The sequence below is a fragment of the Cladophialophora yegresii genome (genome assembly GCF_000585515.1).
Source record: "Cladophialophora yegresii CBS 114405 chromosome Unknown aczIN-supercont1.5, whole genome shotgun sequence".
Classification (NCBI taxonomy): Eukaryota; Fungi; Ascomycota; class Eurotiomycetes; order Chaetothyriales; family Herpotrichiellaceae; genus Cladophialophora; species Cladophialophora yegresii.
Window position 1 is genome coordinate 1,185,158 of NW_006913049.1, and position 19,502 is coordinate 1,204,659.

The following is a 19,502-nucleotide window of genomic DNA, read 5'->3' on the forward strand; positions in this document are numbered from 1 at the left end:
TTCGGATGAGCTGCCGCGTGCGTCCCATCACCCCAACTCCCACTGCCTCCCACCCAACACTGCAATAGCAGCTCCTTCGTGGCTCGATTTCAGTGCTCCCAGATCCTGTCCAGCTCATCGCCATGCCCCGCGTGCACAGCACCACGACATGCTCGGCCAGCCCGTCAGACCCGTAGTGAACTGTGGAGAATTCTGAACCCCAGCAGCTTTGGCCTTCAGTTCGTCGACATCCCAGTCCGGCCATGCGAGTTCGCTCTTGGGGGATTTAGCCTGCGGACCGCTCAGCCGGACTACGAAAGAGGCTGCTAGTTCCCCTACGCAAGACATGTCAGCAGGGTCAGGTAATTACAAGCTGAGAGCAATCACTCAAGCGTGTCTATGGGTGTTATGCCCCATGCTTCCAGTCCAAGTCACTCAGGATGATACCGGGTGCATGCTTCGCGTTCAAATCACTCATGATGATACCCGGATGAAGACTAACAATGCGCATTTCCGGATGCTCGTCTTGCAGGAAGTCGAAAATCCTCAAGGCGGCAAGCTTGCTGCTGCCATAGGCTGAAAGTCCCGACACCATAGCAGTCGGTGCATGTGCTACAGCCGTGGACATGTTGACCATTGTGGCGTCCCGGTGGGAGAGCCAGGGCCAGTAATGCGCGAATAGAATCGAGGGGCCCAAGACTGCTGACTTCGAAGGAGGTCCACCACTATTCGGGTTCCGTGGATGCTATTGGGCCCAGTGAAGCGAGGTGGCCGTCGTTGTGGACGAGGATATCGACTGGGTTGTCCGCTTGTTGACGAATCTGCTTGAACGCGTACTCTAAGCTTGAGAAGGAAGAGATATCCCCCGTGACAGCGACGGGTTTCGTGCCCGGGTCTTGGCCTTTGAGTTTCGAAGTTGTCTCGTTCAGTGTCTTTGGAGTGCGTCTAGCTATACCGAGGTGGCCGGCTCCAGCTGTCCCGAGGGCCCTGACCGTTGCGAAGCCGATCGTGCCACCGCCGCCTGAGACGACCACGGATCTACCTTTTAGAGAGAGTTCAGGGCGAGAAGGGTCAATGGCTGGGTAGGCATCTGCATGCCAGCTCTTGACTGGGGCGGGGAAAGGTGGTGTCGCCCATTGTTCTGGGAGTTTCAAGGTCTTTTGGGGACTAATAAGGACAGTGTGGAAGTTCGAAAGAACTTCGTGGCCTGGATACCTACCTACCTGCTAGGTGAGCTTCTTACCGTATAAGTACCTTGTGATGCTGACAAAATGCCTTAGGGATAATGAACTCCAAGGTCTTCTGTGCTCATATGCATCGGCAGTGGGGCTGTGGTCATCAAGTTGCAGCTAGGTATACGTGCTTGCATTCAGAATCTACAAATATGGCAGTGGGCACGGCCATATAATCTCTAGTTTTGCCGCTCTACAAATCATATGTGGTATAGCGCACACCGTGCCGGGTCCTGGCACCGCGAGGCAGCCTTACGACACACAGAGATGGATTAGACTGGTAAGTGAAAAGTTTACCATTGAGACCTCAGTCCGGGTTGTGGATGCCCTGTAACAGCACGCGATCAGTGCTGATATGGCTGACGGACAATATAACGACCTTCACGGAATGCAGATTCATCTGGACACGAAAGCCGAGGTTTGGGTGAATTCATCCAGAGGGCATTATCCAGGACCCGTGCGGCGAAGTTCATGAATTGCAGATTGATCTGAGCACCAAGCTGATGTTTGTGTGAATTCCTCCACAAGTCATATGGGGGAAGTATGAGGCCAGTTCAATATCAGGCAACTCCTCGTTGACTGGAGGTCTCTTACGCTCTTTTGTGCTTCGGTTCAGTGCACGGTGAGAGATGAATGAGCTGTATGTGACTGTCAACATGGAGGACACACCTTACTTGTCAGCGGAAGATGAGTCTGTGTGGTGAATGCAAAGTTGTCACGCTGGATGAGGCGTGAAGCCAGCCTACTCAGTCCTGTAAGTGAATCTCATGGTCAGTGACATGCCTCTGCCAAGCGCACGTCGCTGTCGCCAATATTCTTCGTCTATAAGTACCACCTTCTTCCGCGCCTACAAACTTCCTTGATCCCTCTCGCCTCTTCGTCCTCCACCACTTCTCTTTCTCACCTTTGTCCTCGCTCTCACTACATCTGGGCAAAGTCCTCCACTACTCTCAATACTCTTCACCTCCTTGCTCGTGCTTTCCAACGACAACTGTCTCTGCCGCCGACATGGTCAAGCTCAAGGGTAAGTGGTAACGAGACTTCATTTTGAACGATGACGGAAGCTGGAGATGTTCGAAGCTGACTCTGATTGCTTTGTGCAGGCTGGCTGATGGGCTCGTTCTCGATCTGGCTTGCGCTCATCGTCTCTCTGTTCTCGGGTCTTCTCTCTGCTGGTCCTGTCCGCCGTGATGACTTGCTGACGACACCCGCACCCCATGGTTTCTCCTCTGTCGGTGTGCACTCTCTGTCTGTCACCCGGTCCAGTCATAACGGTCCTCACCACGGTCCTCACGGCCATTTCCCACCACACGCCACCTTTAGTCATGCACCACACGCCGCCCCTACTCATGATGTCAAGCTTGAGGCTCCCGGCACACCCCAGCTCACCAATCTGGATGTGGATCTGAACAACTACGCGATCAACTGCAATAAAATCAGAAGGACGCTGACGACTGTGCTAAGAAGGGTTTCTCTTGCAGCAGCAATGGTGTACTTTCGACCGCTCATCGGGTGGAGGACATCTTCTGCCGAGCCTCTTGCCGGTGCAATGTCTCTCAAGCAAAAGCTCTCTCTGACAGCACCCTTGACTCCACCACAATTGTTGAGAAGCGCGAAGCAGAACCCAGCCCTGATCACGCAATCCCGGCACCGGCGGAGAAGCGCGAAGCGCTCATCCATGATTACGCCATTGTCTGCTACGAGAATAGGGCCACAACCTCTGCCTGCGGTAAGGCTCCCTGGCTCTACACATGCAACGCCAATGGCAAGGTTGTCAGAGCCAGATATTTCGAGCTCTGCGAGATTACTTGCACATGCGTCAACCTCTACCCTCGGCCGAAATGCCCCATCTCACACGATGTGAGAGTGAAATGTGACTTGGTGGACAACACTATCTATGACGACAACGGCACTGTCCTAGGCAGTTCAACCGACGCCGTCGTACAACCAAACGGCACATACGATCTGACCAAGCTGTTTGCTCACGATTCGAACGTTGGCGACAAGTCTGAAACGGCGACAATCCCGGCATCAAGCACAGTAACCCACTCGCCTGTCCTTGCTGCAACCCCTACGAACAAAGCAGCGAAGGTGTCGATCCCAGTTGTGACAAAAGTGTCGGCTGTCCCTACCACTACGCCACCAAACACTCTGAACTTCTCAACACCAACCCTCTTGCCACATGAGAATGCCGCACGGTCCGAACCTGAAGTCACCTTGCAGTCTCTGGCCACTGCCAGCAGATTCGACGTGCAGTGCGCGGCTGACGGCAAATTCAGCCAATCCTTGACCGACCGCTGCATGGCTGCGCATTATACTTGTCTCCGGATTCCGATCTACCCGCTGGCTATGTTGCATCATACAGGCATCCCGGACCCGGAGTGCTCTGCTCAGTGCAAATGCCCGGACTCATTCCCCAAGGGCATCCTCGCAGACACTACAAATACGGTCCATCCGAAGCCCTTTCACCCGGCCAGAAGTGACACTGTCCAGTCTTCCGACAAGTACAAACTCAGCTGCGGCAACCGCAACGATGGTCCTGAGTTATGCGGTAGCGCCGACCTGGGCTACTTCTGCACCGCCAATATGACGGTGGCACGCAACACCACTGTGCCCGACAACGACGCTAACTGGTGTGACGCCTCGTGCAGCTGCATTTTCGCCGAAGCAGTGCCTTGCATCAATATGTGGGGTGTCCCACGCTGTCGCGAACTGATTGACGGCACAGTCCGCGACGCCAACAATCTGCTGATCGTCCTGGCATACACAGGCAGTGTGACTGTGCTGGCAAACGGTACGCTCGTGATTGACAGATACCAAGGTGGATATTTCCCGTTTGTCGCGGCCGAAAGCGGCTTTTTGCACGATGGCAATGGTACCAGCGTGGTATTCCCTGCGTCAAGTTGGAACGGCACCGGAAGCGTCCAAGGCGAGTCGCGACCTTGAAATGGCGTGTTATCAGGCGTTTCGACTCATGTACTCTTCCTTGAAAAGACACAGCACACGCGTCCACGAAGACTTCACCGAAAGGAACTCTACACTTCTATTGTTTGTTTACAGTTGGGAAGCGTCCTACTCTCAGGGGAGCACAGTAACCATCTCATCAATGCCTGAGCGGGTTGGTTGATGTGGCTCACATGATGAAGGTGAAGCGACCATCATGCTCTTGGGAGATAGCATAGACCAGTTGAAAAACGCTCCAGAGCATAGTCTTGGACACGGCAAAATGAACATGAGAAATGAAGTCTCAGAGATCCAAAGCGTTCCGTGCCTCGTAGATCTCGGCAAGTGACGGAAACGTCAAGTCTCGCACTGCTCTGTCTGTCTGCTTCCTGACGGCTCAAGTGTAGACTGAAGTGTAGACTGAAGTGTAGACTGAAGTGTAGACTATATAGCACGACCTAGATTCCCCAGCCATCCTGTTTACTTAGGCCAACAAGCCCTTATGCCTAATGGCGTAGACCATTCGTTTTCTGCCACTCGATCATCTCATCTCATCTCGCCTCGCCCCACCCATCTCCGGAATGGCCTCACTCCCTTCGATTTGGCTACCTCGCACTGGCCATCTCCGGAATCGGCCTCAACCCCCTCGCCTGCTCGAGCACGGACTCCTCCGTCTGCGTCCTGTCCTCATACTCCCTCCCCGCGTCCCTCAGACGCTTGGCCTCCTCCTCCATCCACCTCGCCTGGACCCTCAACCGTTCCGGGACAACGCGCCTCCTCTGGCCCGTGACTTTCCACCCCCTGAGCGCCTCCTGCCCGCCGAGATCCTGGATCGTCTTGAGCTCGACGAGCGAGTACCCCTCCGCCTCCACGCCCTCGCCGGCTCGGGCCCGGTCCTCGCGGTCAAACTTGAACGGCTCGACCAGCGAGACGGGCGGATTCGTAATGACGCGCGGCAGGCGGCGGCCGTTCTTGGAGGCGGTGTGCAGCGTCAACGGGTGCAGGAGGATGACGTCGCCTTGGTGGCCGGTCATTTCGTGGAAGGATTCCGGCGAGCAGGATTGGATGGTGTTGTTGAAGAAGGCGAGGCCCGGGTCCGTTGTCTCGGTGTCGGAGTCGGAAGTAACGGGCGTCATTTTCGGGGTTACGCCTTCCGGGTGGTCGTACTGCAAGAGACAGCGTCAGTAGTTGGTCGGTAACTAGAGGTTTTCAAGTTCACGGTGCGGGCGTCGGTATTAGCCCAGACAGTAGATGTTTCGGGTCCACGATGTCTGTGTCTGTCTGTCTGTCTGTCTGTCTGTGAAGGCGGTACGGCGTGCATACTTGAAAGCGTCGAAAATAAGATCCAGGATCGCAAGCGTGTCAGGGATCAACCACGCCCAGGATATTCCATAATTCATTAGTGACTTACCAAATGCTTGCCTATCCTCGCGGGTCCTTCACTGCAGATCCACGTCCCTCCGCCGTTGGGGAGGATGTCCGTGAACAGGGGGATCACCAGGAGCGCCTGCTCCGGCGAGTCGAGGAAGTGGATGAAGAAATCGCCTGGAGACGTAAGTAAGTACCCAACACATGGAAAGACGTCGACGCATCCTTGGATGCCTGACTGTACGCCCAAACACACACGTTACTCACCATCGACATGCCAGCCATCCAACTCCTTAGGATCGTACTCCTTGCCCTCATTCTCGGGCGTCCCCAGATTCACGATAAACGAATCACTCCACGTCTTGCTCATCTCCGTAACCCGCTCCTCCCCGCCAACTAGATCACAGATGGCGTCCCACGCCTTGGGCGCAAACTCGGGCACCTGTAGCCGGCGGTGTTCGGGCATGTTGGTCCGTTCGCGCGTCCACGTCGTCTTGTCACTGGGATCCATGCCTAGGCGCGTCCAGACATCTTTGGTCCATTCGTCGGAGGCTTGTTTGGTGAAGCATTGCTCGATCACGACGTAGCCGTGGCGCATGAAGTGGGTGACTTGGTCGGGGGTTAGGACTTTGTAGCCCGGCGAGGGCGTCGAGCTAGTCTTGTGTCCAGCCATGGTTGGTGTGTGGGTGTCTGGAAGGAGCTTGGACTGTGGATTGTGGCTCGTTCGCTTAGGTGACTACAGTAAGTAAGGGGGCGAGTGCTGCGTAGGTAATGAAAGCCACAAGGCAGTGGAAAGGTCAAAGGTATAAGAGAGCTGTATCTTATGTACTTCTGTGGTGGTGGGCGGCGCCGTTCAAATCTGGGGTCCTTGGGGATAACATCAAGGGATCATCCATTACTGTCCCTTGTTCTGTGGAGATATGAGACCCTGCGGCAAACAAGGATGCTCTTCTCTGATTCATGGAGAACAATCAAGTCGCTGCCTTGGGCTCACCCTTGACGCGCAATTGGTCAGATAGATTTTGGGGGGAGTGCGTACGAGCTTTCGGCAAACCCTCGTCTGTGATTGTTCGGAACCCTTTCCGAGCGCGTCTTCTGCCTGATATGTTGTCTACAAATGCATCAACGACCAGCCGATGTTCTGCCAACGGTCGTAACTTACAGGTTCGTGATGATCAATTTAGCCGTCTGGCAGTGAATACAATCGAGGTTTAACCGACGAGCCTATGAGCGTGAAAGAATGGGGTGACGGGGTGAAAAGAGTATGAGTTCGTGCTGCAGCCGTACGGAGTATGTACGGACTACTTTCCCGCTTCCCCGACACGTACTCCGTACCGGGCATATCCTTCAAGATATCGAGCATCAATACGTACTCCCTACCATCGCTAAGAACGTCCAGTGCTTGTCATCTACCAGTCGTCATCCTCGTCCTTGTCCTTGTCCCTGCCACCCATGGCACTCTGCCTCGCCCTCAACGCTTCCGCTAAGCCACCTGCAAGACTGCCGCCCCCAATGCTGCTAGGAGTGGCGCGCCCTGAATTCGTCCCACTGTTGGTGCCTAGACTCATCGCGCTATCTCTAGCGGGAGACGCGTCCGGTTTTCTCGCTACTGGCCGTTTGGCTGGTGGTGCTGGCGGGGTTGCTTTGGCCCGAGCAGCCACGGGTGGAGCTGCGGGTTTGGCGTGCCCTCCGTTGACCACAACCGATGGCGTTGGTACCGCCCGAGGGGGCGCAGCTGCTGGTGGTGGTGGTGGAGGCGGCGCACGCGCTTGCTCAATTTCCTCCACATATGCTGACGGAGTCCAGCCTTGCGCATCGGTGCGAGGGTTCTTGCAGAGCCACCAGCCTACATTAATTTTAGTCTGTATGACACAACTTCAAAATCTTGATTGACATACCATTGTTCTCCTTTTGCAGAATCTCGATGACCTCTCCTGCCTTGATCGATAGTTCATTAGCATTGGGCGAGTTGAAGTCGTATTTGACCTTGGCTTGCGGCTTCGACGGCACAGCTGCCGGAGCTGCTGCTGGTGGAGGGGGTGGAGGCGGAGGAGGCGCAGCTCGTCCGAATGAGGATGCCGATTCGTTTCGTGCATGCGACGTGGCGCCGTTTATATGTGTAGGGGTGGTATGACTTGCGGCAGGCGTAGGCACTGCCCGTGGTTGAGCTGCAGAAGAAACAGGGACCGCGCGGGGTTGAGCCGCTACTGGTCTGGCAGCGGGCACAGGACGTCTAGCAGCTGTCTTTGAAGGCTGGCCGCCTGGTCCACCAGGCCGGAGCAGCTTGCCACTTGTGATAGGCTTGGCAATTGCTTTGCCGCGTGGAGTGGGTCTTGAGACTGAAGTGGGCGATTCTCCTGGTCCGACGTGAATGGTACCTGATTTGTAAACATCGTCTCGCGGAACGGCAGGATCCTTTTGGACTTTGACCACTGCGGGTTTGTTCGGCTTCTTGTTGTAGTCAATCTGAGGTCCAATCTTCAAGTTCATTCCACCAACCGCGACCGTCTTGAACTGCAGGAAGAATTCGGTCTTGAAGACGCAGTTGATCAGCGGATCTGGTTCTTGAGCGGATCCGACGCCGAGAGCAAACCAGTCGTCACGCAAGTTCGAGCACGAGATGTACTTGACGGCGCCGATAGGAATTGTCCTCTCTGCTGAGATTTGGAGCTGGTTGTTCACAACGGCTTGGACAATGATGTAGACAGCCTTCGGGGTCAACACGAGAATCCGCGGCATTCGTTGCGACGATCGTCCGAATTTGGTGACCAGTAACTCGCATCGGGCGGAGAAGATAACCCGTTCCTGGGGGTTAAGGTGGACCGAATCCCTGAGCACTCGGCCCTGACCACCTGGCATGTTCATACCAAGATAATCACCGAAGAAGCGCCTTGAGCCAAGCAAGCTGTATCTGCGTCGTTCTTTGCGGCCGGCAAGGAGTCGGTGCCCTTGATCTCTGAACTCAATCTCCTTGACGCCAATCTTTGACTTGCGCCAGAACCTTTGGATCCTCGTGGCGGCTTCGGCGCGGTATCTGAGGTAGTTCCGCCAAGCACGCTGAATACGGACTGCCATGTTGTGCCAATATCGATCTCGCATATGCTCGAGGCCAAACAACGTCTCCGGAGTCTTGATGAAGGCTTTGGTAACACCCATCTGATATTCCTCTTTGGGAATGCTTGTGTCTTTGAAAATGATTTCCGAAGCGGTTCTGACATCTCCCGTGTAAGTGTATTCCCCGGCATAGGATAGTTTGGGTGAGAGCAGAGCAAATCTTTCGACAAATTTGTCGAATGTTTGACGATAAGCGAAACCGGCTCTTCGGATGCGAACGTTTTCTTGTAGACCCAGATACTTGATCTGGTGGAGCACGTTCGGTTCGTTGTATTCCTTGGGTGACTTGTTCTCGTTGGGCTTGATGGTTCGAATATACGAAGGTTGCGCTTGCATTAGGGTGTCGACCAGCTCGTTTGCGGATGCTTTGATCTTGTCACCGGCTGTGGGAGGCCGTCGCTTGTCATCTTGGTCGACCTGATTTGGGAATAGCTCGTGGACGAAAGTGTTTGAGCTCGCGCCGACCAGGTTCAGCAGATCCTTCAATAGCTGGTCCTTGTTCTTGTCTGTCATGCCCGCGACTTGATAGCTCACATCACCTGCGTAATGCTTGATGATGAATTGGCCTTGTCGGTTCTCGAAGTTGGGATTGTTGGAGAGGAAATTGAGACGCCCAACGAAGGTTTGGTCGGCGGCACCTGAATCCGCATGTGCGGTTGCGCAGGCGTCGTTGAGAGCAGCAAACACACCCGGTGGTCGCTTGTCTTCGATCAAGGAGCAGACGACTTTGTTGTCAAAGTACTTGATAGGGGTCCATTGAATTTGCTCTCGCTCATATTCCTCTTGTTCAGACTTCAGGGTCAATTGAATGAAGATCTGCTGCAGTTTCTCGTTGACGTAGTTGATGCATAGCTGCTCGAAAGAATTCTTCTCGAAGATTTCAAAGCCGTAGATATCGAGAATACCAATGGTGTTCTTCACCACCCCCTGCGATCGTAACGAGACGTTGGTTCGGTTTACGATCCAGTCAAACAAGTTGAAGTAGATGGCTTTGGCGAGAGCATCTCGGACAGCGCCAGCCTGTACCGGGTTCAGCGGAGACTCGTAGATGGAACCTCGGCGTCCTCCACCTCGAGCGGTTTCCACAATCCTAACGGTCAATGCTTTGTTAACATGTGCAGACTCGACTTCTAGCAGGTACGCGACGAAATCGACGACCGACTGGTCTGCAATGTCCACGCCTCCCTGGTCGTTTTCTCGGAAGGTGATATTTCCGATCCATAGAATTGCCGCAAGAAGGCGAAAGATGTTGTCCTGTTCAGCCTGTGTCAGACCAATAATCTGCATGGCTTGCAGCGTTTCCCGGAAGTCGCTCGCATCGTCGATCCCCGGCACGTCGAAGCACTTTGATTTGCTTGTGTAGAGGTATGATTGAGGCTGCTGAATGCCGTACGTATCCCTATACTCTTTTGGTGCGGCTTTTGTGAACTGGTAGAAGATGTGGAAGTTCCTCTCGTTTGTGATCTGTCCTACCACTCTGGTCTTCTCCAGTAGGTAGTTGGTGACCTTGGCCCCCACGGGCTCGCCTTGCTCGTTGAACTCGAGTTCGAGGTACTTTCCGAAACGCGAGGAATTGTTATTGCGCAGGGTTTTGGCGTTACCGAACGATTCGAGGAGAGGGTTGGTGGCTAGGACCATGTCCTTCGTCCGCTGAATCCGAGAGTCGGTGCCTCCGGATACGCTTGCAATGTATTGCATGAGGCGTTTGGCCGCCTCGGTCTTGCCTGCGCCCGACTCGCCAGAGATAATGACACACTGATTGTCCTTGTAGGCTTTCATGTTGTAGTAGGCTGACTCGGCGACCGCAAAGACGTGGGGAGGCACCTCGAGACGGTTCCGCCCTTGATATGATCGCAGGACTTGGTCGGTGTAGATCCCCAGGTCCCGGAAGGGGTTGACCGACACCAGCACATGGCCGATGTAGGTGTATATCTCGCCATGCTCGAAGCGCTTCTTGAGGTTGTCGTTGATGGCTTCATTGGAGACCTTGCTAAGCAATGTGAGATCTGAAACGCCCACTTCTTTCTTCTTTGTGATCTCAAACGTGGCCTTTTTGATCTGCGTCTGCCCGGAATCGGCCTGGGCTGACCTCCCGCCGCCGAAGAGTGAGGCTTTCGGTACACGGGATGTCTTTCCTTCGCGGCGCTTGGTTTGACCCTGTGCGTTGACCGTGAGTATATGTAGCACGAGCGCTCATAGTGGGGCACTGACCATGATTAGGACATGCGCGCGTAGAGGTGAGTGAGATCAGAGAGCGTCGGAAGCAATCGTAGGACGAACATGCACTTTGTCTTGGAGCAAGTGCGACGGTGTATGTAAAAGCGAAGAATTACAAGATCAGAGCTTAGAGGCCTTGTGTTGGCCACGATCAGATTTCAGATTTCACGAAGGGGCTGTAACATGTTTCTACATGCTTGCTGGGTTGCGACCGCTCAGGGTTGACTATGACATACAAACGGCGCTACAGCGGAGCCTGGCGGTTAGGCAGACCTGCTCTTCAGCCGCCGCTCACGATTACACAGTACTGTACGGTCTCCATTGCCACAATTGCGCCATGTGGCTGTGAGGCTACTAACACGCAATGCAGGGCTTAATTGATGATCCGTCATCACGCTTGGCTCCAGGCACCCGCAATGCCGAGAAAGGCACCGGTCCCTTTGCGGTGGGATTTTCAGTCTATGGTCAGTCTTTGATAATTCGTGGTATCTATCAATAACGTGTATATCATGTGAAAGCACGTCCGACGCAAGCACTTTACTGCAGACATGATTGAGCTTGTCTGGGGGTGAAGTTGAATGAGACCAACATCGACGGCTCGTAGAAGAGGTTCTTGATATTCCTCTGGCTTCCTTCACTTGTGCTACTGTATCTGCCATCTTTTGTCCCCTTAGTGGTTGACGACCTAATCTTCTCCCTGGAAATCAACGATATGCTTGGTGGGAACAGGCGCAAGGCACCTAGCGGTGCAGCGAAGGCAGGACACCTTCTGTTGACAGCGTGAGAAGAGCCCGCACTGGTGGGAAAGCTAGAAGTAACCTGAATATTGTCAAAGATGGGCAACTGATATGGGGATCGAGCTGTACTTGCCAACTCCGCAGGCGGAAGTATCCGCTCAAGACAGTACCGTGACCGGAGTTGCTATCAACTAGCACGACGCCAAGGTACTCATTGTCTTGCTTTCGATTTGCGCGAGATCTTCGGACACGCTCCTGGTGTAAGATCGAGGAGCCGAAAGTCCACAACAAGAGGATGTTGATCATTGGTGAAGAACGGTTCTTCGAGAAGGGCAATGATAGGTCGCACACGCACACGGTGTCTTCTGGTAAGTCTTGTCAGCATATCCTTGCAGTGCGATGCTTATTGGTACCTTGGAAGTCATCTGAGTTTCAAGCAAGAAGAGCAGGCCCCAGCGTAGCCATTTTGGTCGGGAACGAAGGTCCTGGATAATCTGGTTCGAAGCATATTCCAATGTTATGATGTGGAGTATATTTTGTGACAATGTAAATGTACAGTGATGAGTTGCGACTCCCGATCAACCTCATTTTTGTGCCGAGCTCGCACACGCCCTGCAAACACCCCCGCTCCCTGGACGAGACTCTTACTGCGTGGGACCTTGCGAAGAGGTTTCCTTGTCCCGTGGATCAAGAGCCTGCTGCTGCTTGCGTTTCTCTTCGAGTGCCTTATCAGACTGTTTGAGAATCTTCTCTGCGGGCCCAGGCTCGTTCTTTGCAAGTGAATCCTTCGCTTCCTTATCTTCCTGTTCCGGCGAGACAAGGGATTTGATTCGAGACCACCAACTGACAGGCTTTTCTTCCTCCTCCACCCTTTCTTCGTATATCTCCTTCGGTAGTATTCTTGCGGGTGCGTGGGGTCTGCCGTTCTTCTCTTTTGCCCTCAGGCGAAGGACCTCTCTCTCCAGCTCAACCAACGCTAACCGCGCCGCCTTTTCAGATTCTTCTAGCTCAGCCAACCTCTCGGCCACGTCGTTCCTTCGTTGATTCGTCTTGCGACCTTGCCGCCATGACTCAAACAATATCAAACTAGCCGCAACACCGAAGAGAAAGGCTTCGCTTATAAAATTGGCGCCCGTCTCAATTGCTTTGGCTTCGGAAAGAGGTCTGATCTTGGGCTTTGGACGGGGCTTGGGAGCTTCGTGTCCTTCCTTCGCAGCTTTTGCGGCAGCTTCCTCGTCGGCCTTTGTCTGGGCTTCGGTTTTGACTGTAGGAACATTGCCATGCTTGTGCTTCTTGGCGGCATCAGCAGCCGCATCTTTAGCGACCTGTCTCTCAATGGCAGCTGCATCTTGGAGAAGACCTATCCGCCATCGCATGTCAACTCTGTGCAGGGTCTGGGCGAAGGAGATGCAGGTCCGGCGGAAGCCCTCATGTTCACGAGCTTGTCTTTTGATGTAGTTCTTTACGTGTCAGTAGAACCTTTCCTGGTAGCCTTGCAGAGACACTCACAGCTATTGGTTTGGACAAAGTACGGACGGCAAGAGACGTGAATTTTAGAGCCAGCGACATGTTCAGACAAAGTCCTCAATTGGTGGAGTAGCCGCCATCAACACACGTTCGGAGCCACAGCTGGCCTTAGGCTGGCGCGGCCATTATACAATGCTCTCCCATCATCTTCTGGCTGACTTTGAGTCACCAGCTGCAGATGATTGTGAAAGCCACCGCCTAGGTGCAAGTTTGGGTTGGGTTCGCTTAGGCGTAAATCAGCCCGGAGCCGACGGCGGCTTTAACGGGCGTGCCCCTCACCCGACGACTACAGGCACGTGACCAAGCACTGCGCAAACGGCCCGTTTCCAAACTTGGCCTAGTGAATGTTTACTTTCTGCCTCTTTTCGTCCTGGTCTGCGTGCCGCTTGCGTTTGATCTTCATCCATCTCCTAGCTGGCCACTCGACTGTTAAGAGGCGCTGACAGGCGCTTTCTGCCTATTCACGCCCCTAGTACCTGCTATGGAGGTTCTTTCGCCTCGATCAGTGAATCTCCCCATGGCCCCTCCACAGGCCACCAAGAAAACCAAAGCAGAGTCAAGACCAAAGCCCGAAGAAAAGCCAACAAATCCGGACCGCATAGACGACAGATGGAGACCGCCAACCTCGATCACAGAGCCTGGCTCATCCCCAGAGACGTACATCATGGGTAGGAAATTGGGAAAAGGAGGGTTCGCGGTCTGCTTTGAAGGAAAGTCGAAAACAACATCCGAAGTATTTGCTTTGAAAGTCGTCAAGGCCAAAGTAGAGCAGAAGAAGATGATGGAGAAATTCCGGACGGAACTACAGATTCATGCGAAGATGCACCATCCCAACATTGTCGAGTTCCTCCGTGCTTTCACCATTGACGAGCACACCTACGTCGTTCTTCAGATGTGTCCCAATGGAAGTCTGACCGAAATGGTCAAGGTCCGCGCGTGCCTGAGTCTGCCCGAAGTCCGGCGATACATGATTCAGATCTGTGGAGGAGTGAAATACATGCATAAACGATCGGTTATTCACCGAGACCTGAAAATGGGCAACATCTTCCTGGATGCTCGAATGAATATCAAGATTGGGGATTTTGGTTTGGCCGCAGTCATGGCAGATGAGCACGATCGCCGCACAACTCTGTGCGGCACACCCAACTACATTGCCCCCGAGATTCTGAGCAAATCTAGCAATCGTGGTCACGACAACAAAGTGGACACGTGGGCGATTGGAGTCATCTGCTATGCGATGCTTGTGGGGACTCCTCCCTTCCAGTCGAAAACTCAGCAGGAAATTTATACCAAGCTCAGGACTCTAGAGTACGAATGGAAGATTGACAGCAAGAATTACATCCCGCAACAGGCCAAGGACTTCGTCGCCTCGTGCCTGAATCTCAACTCTGCAGAAAGACCCGAGATGGACGAGCTGGTGGAGCACGAATTCTTCACCATGGGAGCCATTGCTGATGTTTTGGACATTTCGTGTCTGAAAACAGAGCCTCTGTGGCTTGAAAATGCCGATCCTCGTGGAGACAAGGTAGTATCTGGTTACGGTATCGGTCACAGCAGGATTTGTCGTGAATGTGGTGTCGGTATCGGCTCAGATGGACGCCCTCGTGCTGGAGTCGGTGTGGGTGTAAACATTTCGACATTGGTGGAGATCGAGGCCGAGAACAGAGAGGGCTGTGCTCCGATGGTTCCCTTGCCGTCGGGCACTCTTTACAGGCAGTTCTCGGATGCACATGCCGAATGGACGGCCCGTCAGCAGCATCCTCTCCTCCCATCGCGAGTCCGCAGTCGGAAGCCTATAGAACAAAAATCAGAACAACCTGCGGCCTCGAAGCAATCGAAGCCCGAAGCTGAACTGTTACCGATTTCTGCTCCGAGAGCACCATCAACTATGTCTGCTGCATCGAGACCCGTTCAGAGCTTTGCGGCACAACAAAGACAACAAGCGCTGCCAGCAGGTGCCGTCCGACGAGCGCTCGTTGACCTCGAAGATGTTGACAGACCCAAGCAAACACAGCCCACTGAACCACCCCTCCAAGCACTCTTGAGGGAACGTCCTCTAAGAGCGGCCACGATCCGGACCACGAGAAGCACAACATTGCGAGAACCAGCATCACAGATCTCCAAGACATTGCCAAGATCGACAACAGCCCCTGATGGGGTAGGTGAGATTGCGAGGCAGACAGTAGGCCAGGCAAGGCCGGAGAGCCGGAGGGTCAAAAGTAGCACAGCCGGCCTTCCTGTGCGGTCGGCTGATAAGTTTGGAACAAGTGTTCAGCAGCCGGCAGAATCAGGACAAGCCATGTTGATCCGTCCCGGCTCCTCTTCCTCCGGTTCATCGGGGCCTTTGGAGGATGTCGGTACTCGGGCATTGCGGACCACCACAGGAAATGACTGGAAGATAGCGCCGGAAAAGCCAGACAAGGAGCAACGCGTTGCACGAGGAGCGCCGCAGTCCCTTGCAACGTCGCGGCTCGAATCAGTTCCGCATTCATCATGGCCCAAACATCAGGCCAGAATCATTGCCAAAGCGGATCGAGCTTCGTCAGTGCCTTATTCGTCGAGTCCGGCCGTTCTTCGTTCTCTGCGAGACTTGCACGCGGCGCTTGATCCTAGGGGCAATCTGGAGAAGCGACCAAGATCAGCATATGGCACCCGCAAGGTCCGACCCAGATCCAATTACCCCAGAGTCGACAAATGGGTAGATTACTCTACGCGGCACGGGATCGCTTATATACTCACTGATGGCACGGTTGGGATGGTGCTCAAATCGTCCGAGGACAACAAGATGCCTAGCAGCTGCGTTGTGGTCAGGAATGCAAGTGCTCACACGATCAAACGAGCGAAAGGGCTCGAGTACCAGTTTGTGCCCCAAGGACCAGACGCTCAGGACGTGGAATTCTACGAACAGACCGACTACCAGATGGGGATGGTCCGTCTCGACGTTCCTGCACGCAACTTCTTACTCGATCTCCAAAGCCACCCGAGTCAGGTGGCTGCAGCCAATGCCCTCCAGGCGACACTGTCTGGCGGCGAAGCCGAACGTATGAAGGAGGTCGCGCTCTTGGACAAGTTTGGGAAGTACATGAACAAACAAGGCGGCCACGGAGCGACCAGCGATAAGAAGAGTGAACACTTTATCCACTTTTACCAACGAGTAGGCAACGTTACAGTGTGGAGGTACACAGACGGCGGGCTGCAATTCAACTTTCCCGACCACACCAAGATCACAGTCTACAAGCAGATTTCAGAGGCGGACATGGAAGACAGCCATTGGCAAGTCAACTGCGTGTACCTGATGCCAACCGACGCCGTCGGCCTTGCAAACCACGGCATAGTGAGCAGTGAAGCAATGGAGCGACGCGACGAGTTGAGCTTGCCTCTGGAAGATATAATGGCAGATTCGTTGCGCCGCTCCGAGATGGAAATTGTGCGGACGAATGAGATCAAGGAGAAATTGTGCTGGGTCCGTGCTGTCATCGGCTGTTGGATCAAGGAAGGTGGATTGGGGAGGATGGGCGAAGAGAGACTCGGGTGGAGTGGTCTGCAGGAACGCCGAAGCGACAAACCGATGAAGCTGCAATGGGTGACTGTTGGGAGATTCGGCGGCGATGGTGACGGAGTGGCCAAAGAGGAGTCGAGGCATTCTTGATCAGGAGTTTTGGACTGGGGGGTTGTCTCAGTCTCACTAAGCGTTGGCGTGGGTGAGGGCATATGGCATCAAAAGCAGTACAGTTCAGTATGACTACCGACCGGCACTTGTACGACGATACGGCATAGATTGTTGCATGCGAGCATGCTCAGCGGATTGTGAGGCTGCCCGATTGGATTGGATTGGATTACTCATGACATGACAGTTGCTCGCATACCGTTTATCTCCGACAATGATATGATTTCGCCCCGTGGCAGTATTCCCACTGCTGAAGGTTGACACCACCAGTCGTCTACGTTTATCGCATTACCCTTCTTGGCTGCCAGCAGTGACTTACTGTGCCTGACTTGGTTTCCGTACGTCTCTTAAGAATTCACTCTCCCTCCTCCTGAGCCCATTCCGTGCTTCGTGTCTAGCGACAGCCACAATGGGCGGCGGTCCCGACAAAGAACACCTCCTCATCACCCTCTGGGAGCCCGAGCCGAAACACATCACCGCCGAGATCAAACGACGGTTCCCCTACATTGAGATTACGTACCTCGAACTGGAGATGTCGTCGAATCCGTGGGGAGGGGATCTGACGAAGGGTGTTCCGACAGGTCAGTAACTACGTCCGTCTGCCGTAAGGACGGCATCTCATCTGAGGTGTGAGAATCAAGTGGCGGAACGGAAGAGGATCGCTTCACGTATGGTGCCAATTGGTAAGGAAAGCATAGCATTGGTGTTTCTATCCTGCTTCGTTGTATGTTGTATGTGGGGGTATATGTATGCTGTTTGCTCTGCAATGGACTCTGATCAAGTGGAATCTCTTCGGGGAGCGACAGTACGGAGCCATCCAAGAAGGAAGGAATCCTTCTCCCTTCCACTATAAACATGCCCACGCTGCATGCTGGCGCTGACCGTGACGCGCCGCAACAGACCTATGGAAAACCGTCACCATCCTGATCACGCTCGGGACTCTGCCTGCCAAACCCGAGGACGCGCCAAAGTATGCCATGTCTCGCTGCTCCCGCGCACTGTTCCTCCTCCTCCTCCCCCTCCCCTCCCAGGCAATATCTTTGGCCCGCTAATATTGCAGCCTCAAACTCATCCACCTCTTCTCCGCGGGCGTCGACCACTACACCACCCACCCGATCTTCACGGACAGCGACATCCCCATCACGACGAGCTCGGGCATCCACGGGCCCCCGATCTCCGAGTGGATCATCATGGCCACGTTGGTCGCCAGCAAGCACTACAACGTGCTCTACGAGGGCCAGAAGGCGCACCAGTGGCAGCATGATCGACGGTTACTGATGAGCACGACGGATTGGGTGGGAAAGACGGTGGGGATAGCTGGGTATGGTAGTATTGGGCGGCAGGGTACGTCCCCCTTGAGGAGAAAGATGCCGGACGTTGTCTGTGCTTTGCTATGCTGGCCTGACCTTTGCTTTGCGACCCTTTGCCGTGCGAAACGGCGCTGACCTGACTAACTTCCCATGTGTGAAGCCGCCAGAATATTCCACGCCATGGGCGCCAACGTGCACGCCTACACGGCAAGTCCACGCTCCACGGCAGGTATGTACGGTAAATGAGTATTTGATTACCGCTCACACGCACGCACGATATCACGTAATTAACGCACCATAATATGCGTAATCTGCCTCTGCACCTGCACCTACTTACCATCCACTGCCTTGCCACTAACGCTGTCTTCTATCCTCGCAGACTCCCGCAAAGACAAAGGCTACATCGTCCCCAATACAGGCGATCCTGACGGCACGATCCCACGCGCATGGTACAGCGGCACCAGCCGCCGCAGCTTGCACACGTTCCTCGCCTCGGGGCTGGACTGCCTGATCATCGCTCTGCCCCTGACACCCGCGACACGCCACCTGTTCAGCACGGCCGAATTCGACATTCTCGCGCAGACCACGTACCCTGGCAAGAAGTCCCGGTCCGCGTTCGTCATCAACATCGCGCGAGGCGCGCTGATCGATCAGCCTGCGCTCGTCAAGGCGTTGAATGAGGAGACCCTCGTGGGGGCGGCCTTGGATGTCGCGGACCCGGAACCCCTGCCTGCCGACGATCCGCTTTGGGGCGCGAAGAACTTGATCCTCACGCCTCATGTTAGTGGGCTGGGAGCCGAGTATGCTGAGAGGGCGTATGATCTGTTTATCACGAATTGGGGGAGGAGGGAGAAGGGGGAGAGGATGTTTAACGTCGTGGATCGGAGGAGGGGGTACTAACCGGTATTGATGAGCGTACTTGTGTATGTTCAATGTCGTGGATCGGAGGAGGTACTGAATTAAATCTGCTGTCGCTAGCAGGTCGGCGGATTTTGCTTGGAGATGTGTACGAAGTCTTTGCTCCAGACTGAATCTAGAATCTGCCGTAGAGAAATACATAGAGTCCTCACTCAGGTGTAGAGCGATATCAGAAACTGGATGGCTGGGCAAGGCGTTACCTCTCATCACGTCTCACCCCGCACTCACCTTCCTGTAGGTCATTGTGATGGACGTTTGAACCCGAGAGAGCCATATGCGCAGAGAGCCAGACGCGAGACCCTGGAGTCTATGGCTCAAGGACTGTACGGAGTAAGTAGTGTGGCTTTGATCTCTAGACTTTAAGAGAATTTCTTTCATGCTTTGCCCGGTGCCAAGACCGCTGCCAGACCTCCACGGCATTATATGAAACCGCTATGAGTACGGAGTCCTTCTATACTACTGTGGTTAGAAGGTGGATGATGATTCATAT

At 54.2% G+C, this 19,502-nt stretch overlaps 8 protein-coding genes across 8 annotated transcripts; 3 read left to right on the forward strand and 5 right to left on the reverse strand.

Moving 5' to 3' along the window:
* Positions 1-114: 114 nt before the first annotated feature.
* A1O7_07149 (uncharacterized protein) lies at positions 115-616 on the reverse strand (the record flags this gene model as incomplete). Its single annotated transcript, XM_007761149.1, has 2 exons — positions 115-314; positions 415-616. 2 exons carry the CDS (start codon positions 614-616, stop codon positions 115-117), a joined length of 402 nt encoding a protein of 133 aa, XP_007759339.1.
* A 16-nt stretch (positions 617-632) lies between these two features.
* A1O7_07150 (uncharacterized protein) lies at positions 633-1,133 on the reverse strand (the record flags this gene model as incomplete). Its single annotated transcript, XM_007761150.1, has 1 exon — positions 633-1,133. One exon carries the CDS (start codon positions 1,131-1,133, stop codon positions 705-707), a length of 429 nt encoding a protein of 142 aa, XP_007759340.1. The 3' UTR covers positions 633-704.
* A 1,086-nt stretch (positions 1,134-2,219) lies between these two features.
* On the forward strand, positions 2,220-4,157 carry A1O7_07151 (uncharacterized protein; the record flags this gene model as incomplete). Its single annotated transcript, XM_007761151.1, has 3 exons — positions 2,220-2,235; positions 2,315-2,723; positions 2,792-4,157. The coding sequence occupies 3 exons, from the start codon at positions 2,220-2,222 to the stop codon at positions 4,155-4,157; spliced, it is 1,791 nt and encodes a 596-aa protein (XP_007759341.1).
* A 602-nt stretch (positions 4,158-4,759) lies between these two features.
* Positions 4,760-6,195, reverse strand: A1O7_07152 (uncharacterized protein; the record flags this gene model as incomplete). The annotated part of the gene is made up of 3 exons (XM_007761152.1): positions 4,760-5,320; positions 5,566-5,699; positions 5,790-6,195. The coding sequence occupies 3 exons, from the start codon at positions 6,193-6,195 to the stop codon at positions 4,760-4,762; spliced, it is 1,101 nt and encodes a 366-aa protein (XP_007759342.1).
* A 736-nt stretch (positions 6,196-6,931) lies between these two features.
* On the reverse strand, positions 6,932-10,850 carry A1O7_07153 (myosin-1; the record flags this gene model as incomplete). The annotated part of the gene is made up of 3 exons (XM_007761153.1): positions 6,932-7,368; positions 7,421-10,793; positions 10,848-10,850. 3 exons carry the CDS (start codon positions 10,848-10,850, stop codon positions 6,932-6,934), a joined length of 3,813 nt encoding a protein of 1,270 aa, XP_007759343.1.
* Positions 10,851-12,234: 1,384 nt separating this feature from the next.
* A1O7_07154 (uncharacterized protein) lies at positions 12,235-13,159 on the reverse strand (the record flags this gene model as incomplete). Its single annotated transcript, XM_007761154.1, has 2 exons — positions 12,235-13,050; positions 13,100-13,159. The coding sequence occupies 2 exons, from the start codon at positions 13,157-13,159 to the stop codon at positions 12,235-12,237; spliced, it is 876 nt and encodes a 291-aa protein (XP_007759344.1).
* Positions 13,160-13,598: 439 nt separating this feature from the next.
* Positions 13,599-16,766, forward strand: A1O7_07155 (PLK protein kinase; the record flags this gene model as incomplete). The annotated part of the gene is made up of 1 exon (XM_007761155.1): positions 13,599-16,766. The coding sequence occupies one exon, from the start codon at positions 13,599-13,601 to the stop codon at positions 16,764-16,766; it is 3,168 nt and encodes a 1,055-aa protein (XP_007759345.1).
* A 427-nt stretch (positions 16,767-17,193) lies between these two features.
* Positions 17,194-18,994, forward strand: A1O7_07156 (uncharacterized protein; the record flags this gene model as incomplete). Its single annotated transcript, XM_007761156.1, has 5 exons — positions 17,194-17,365; positions 17,685-17,754; positions 17,845-18,128; positions 18,255-18,323; positions 18,474-18,994. 5 exons carry the CDS (start codon positions 17,194-17,196, stop codon positions 18,992-18,994), a joined length of 1,116 nt encoding a protein of 371 aa, XP_007759346.1.
* Positions 18,995-19,502: the final 508 nt, after the last annotated feature.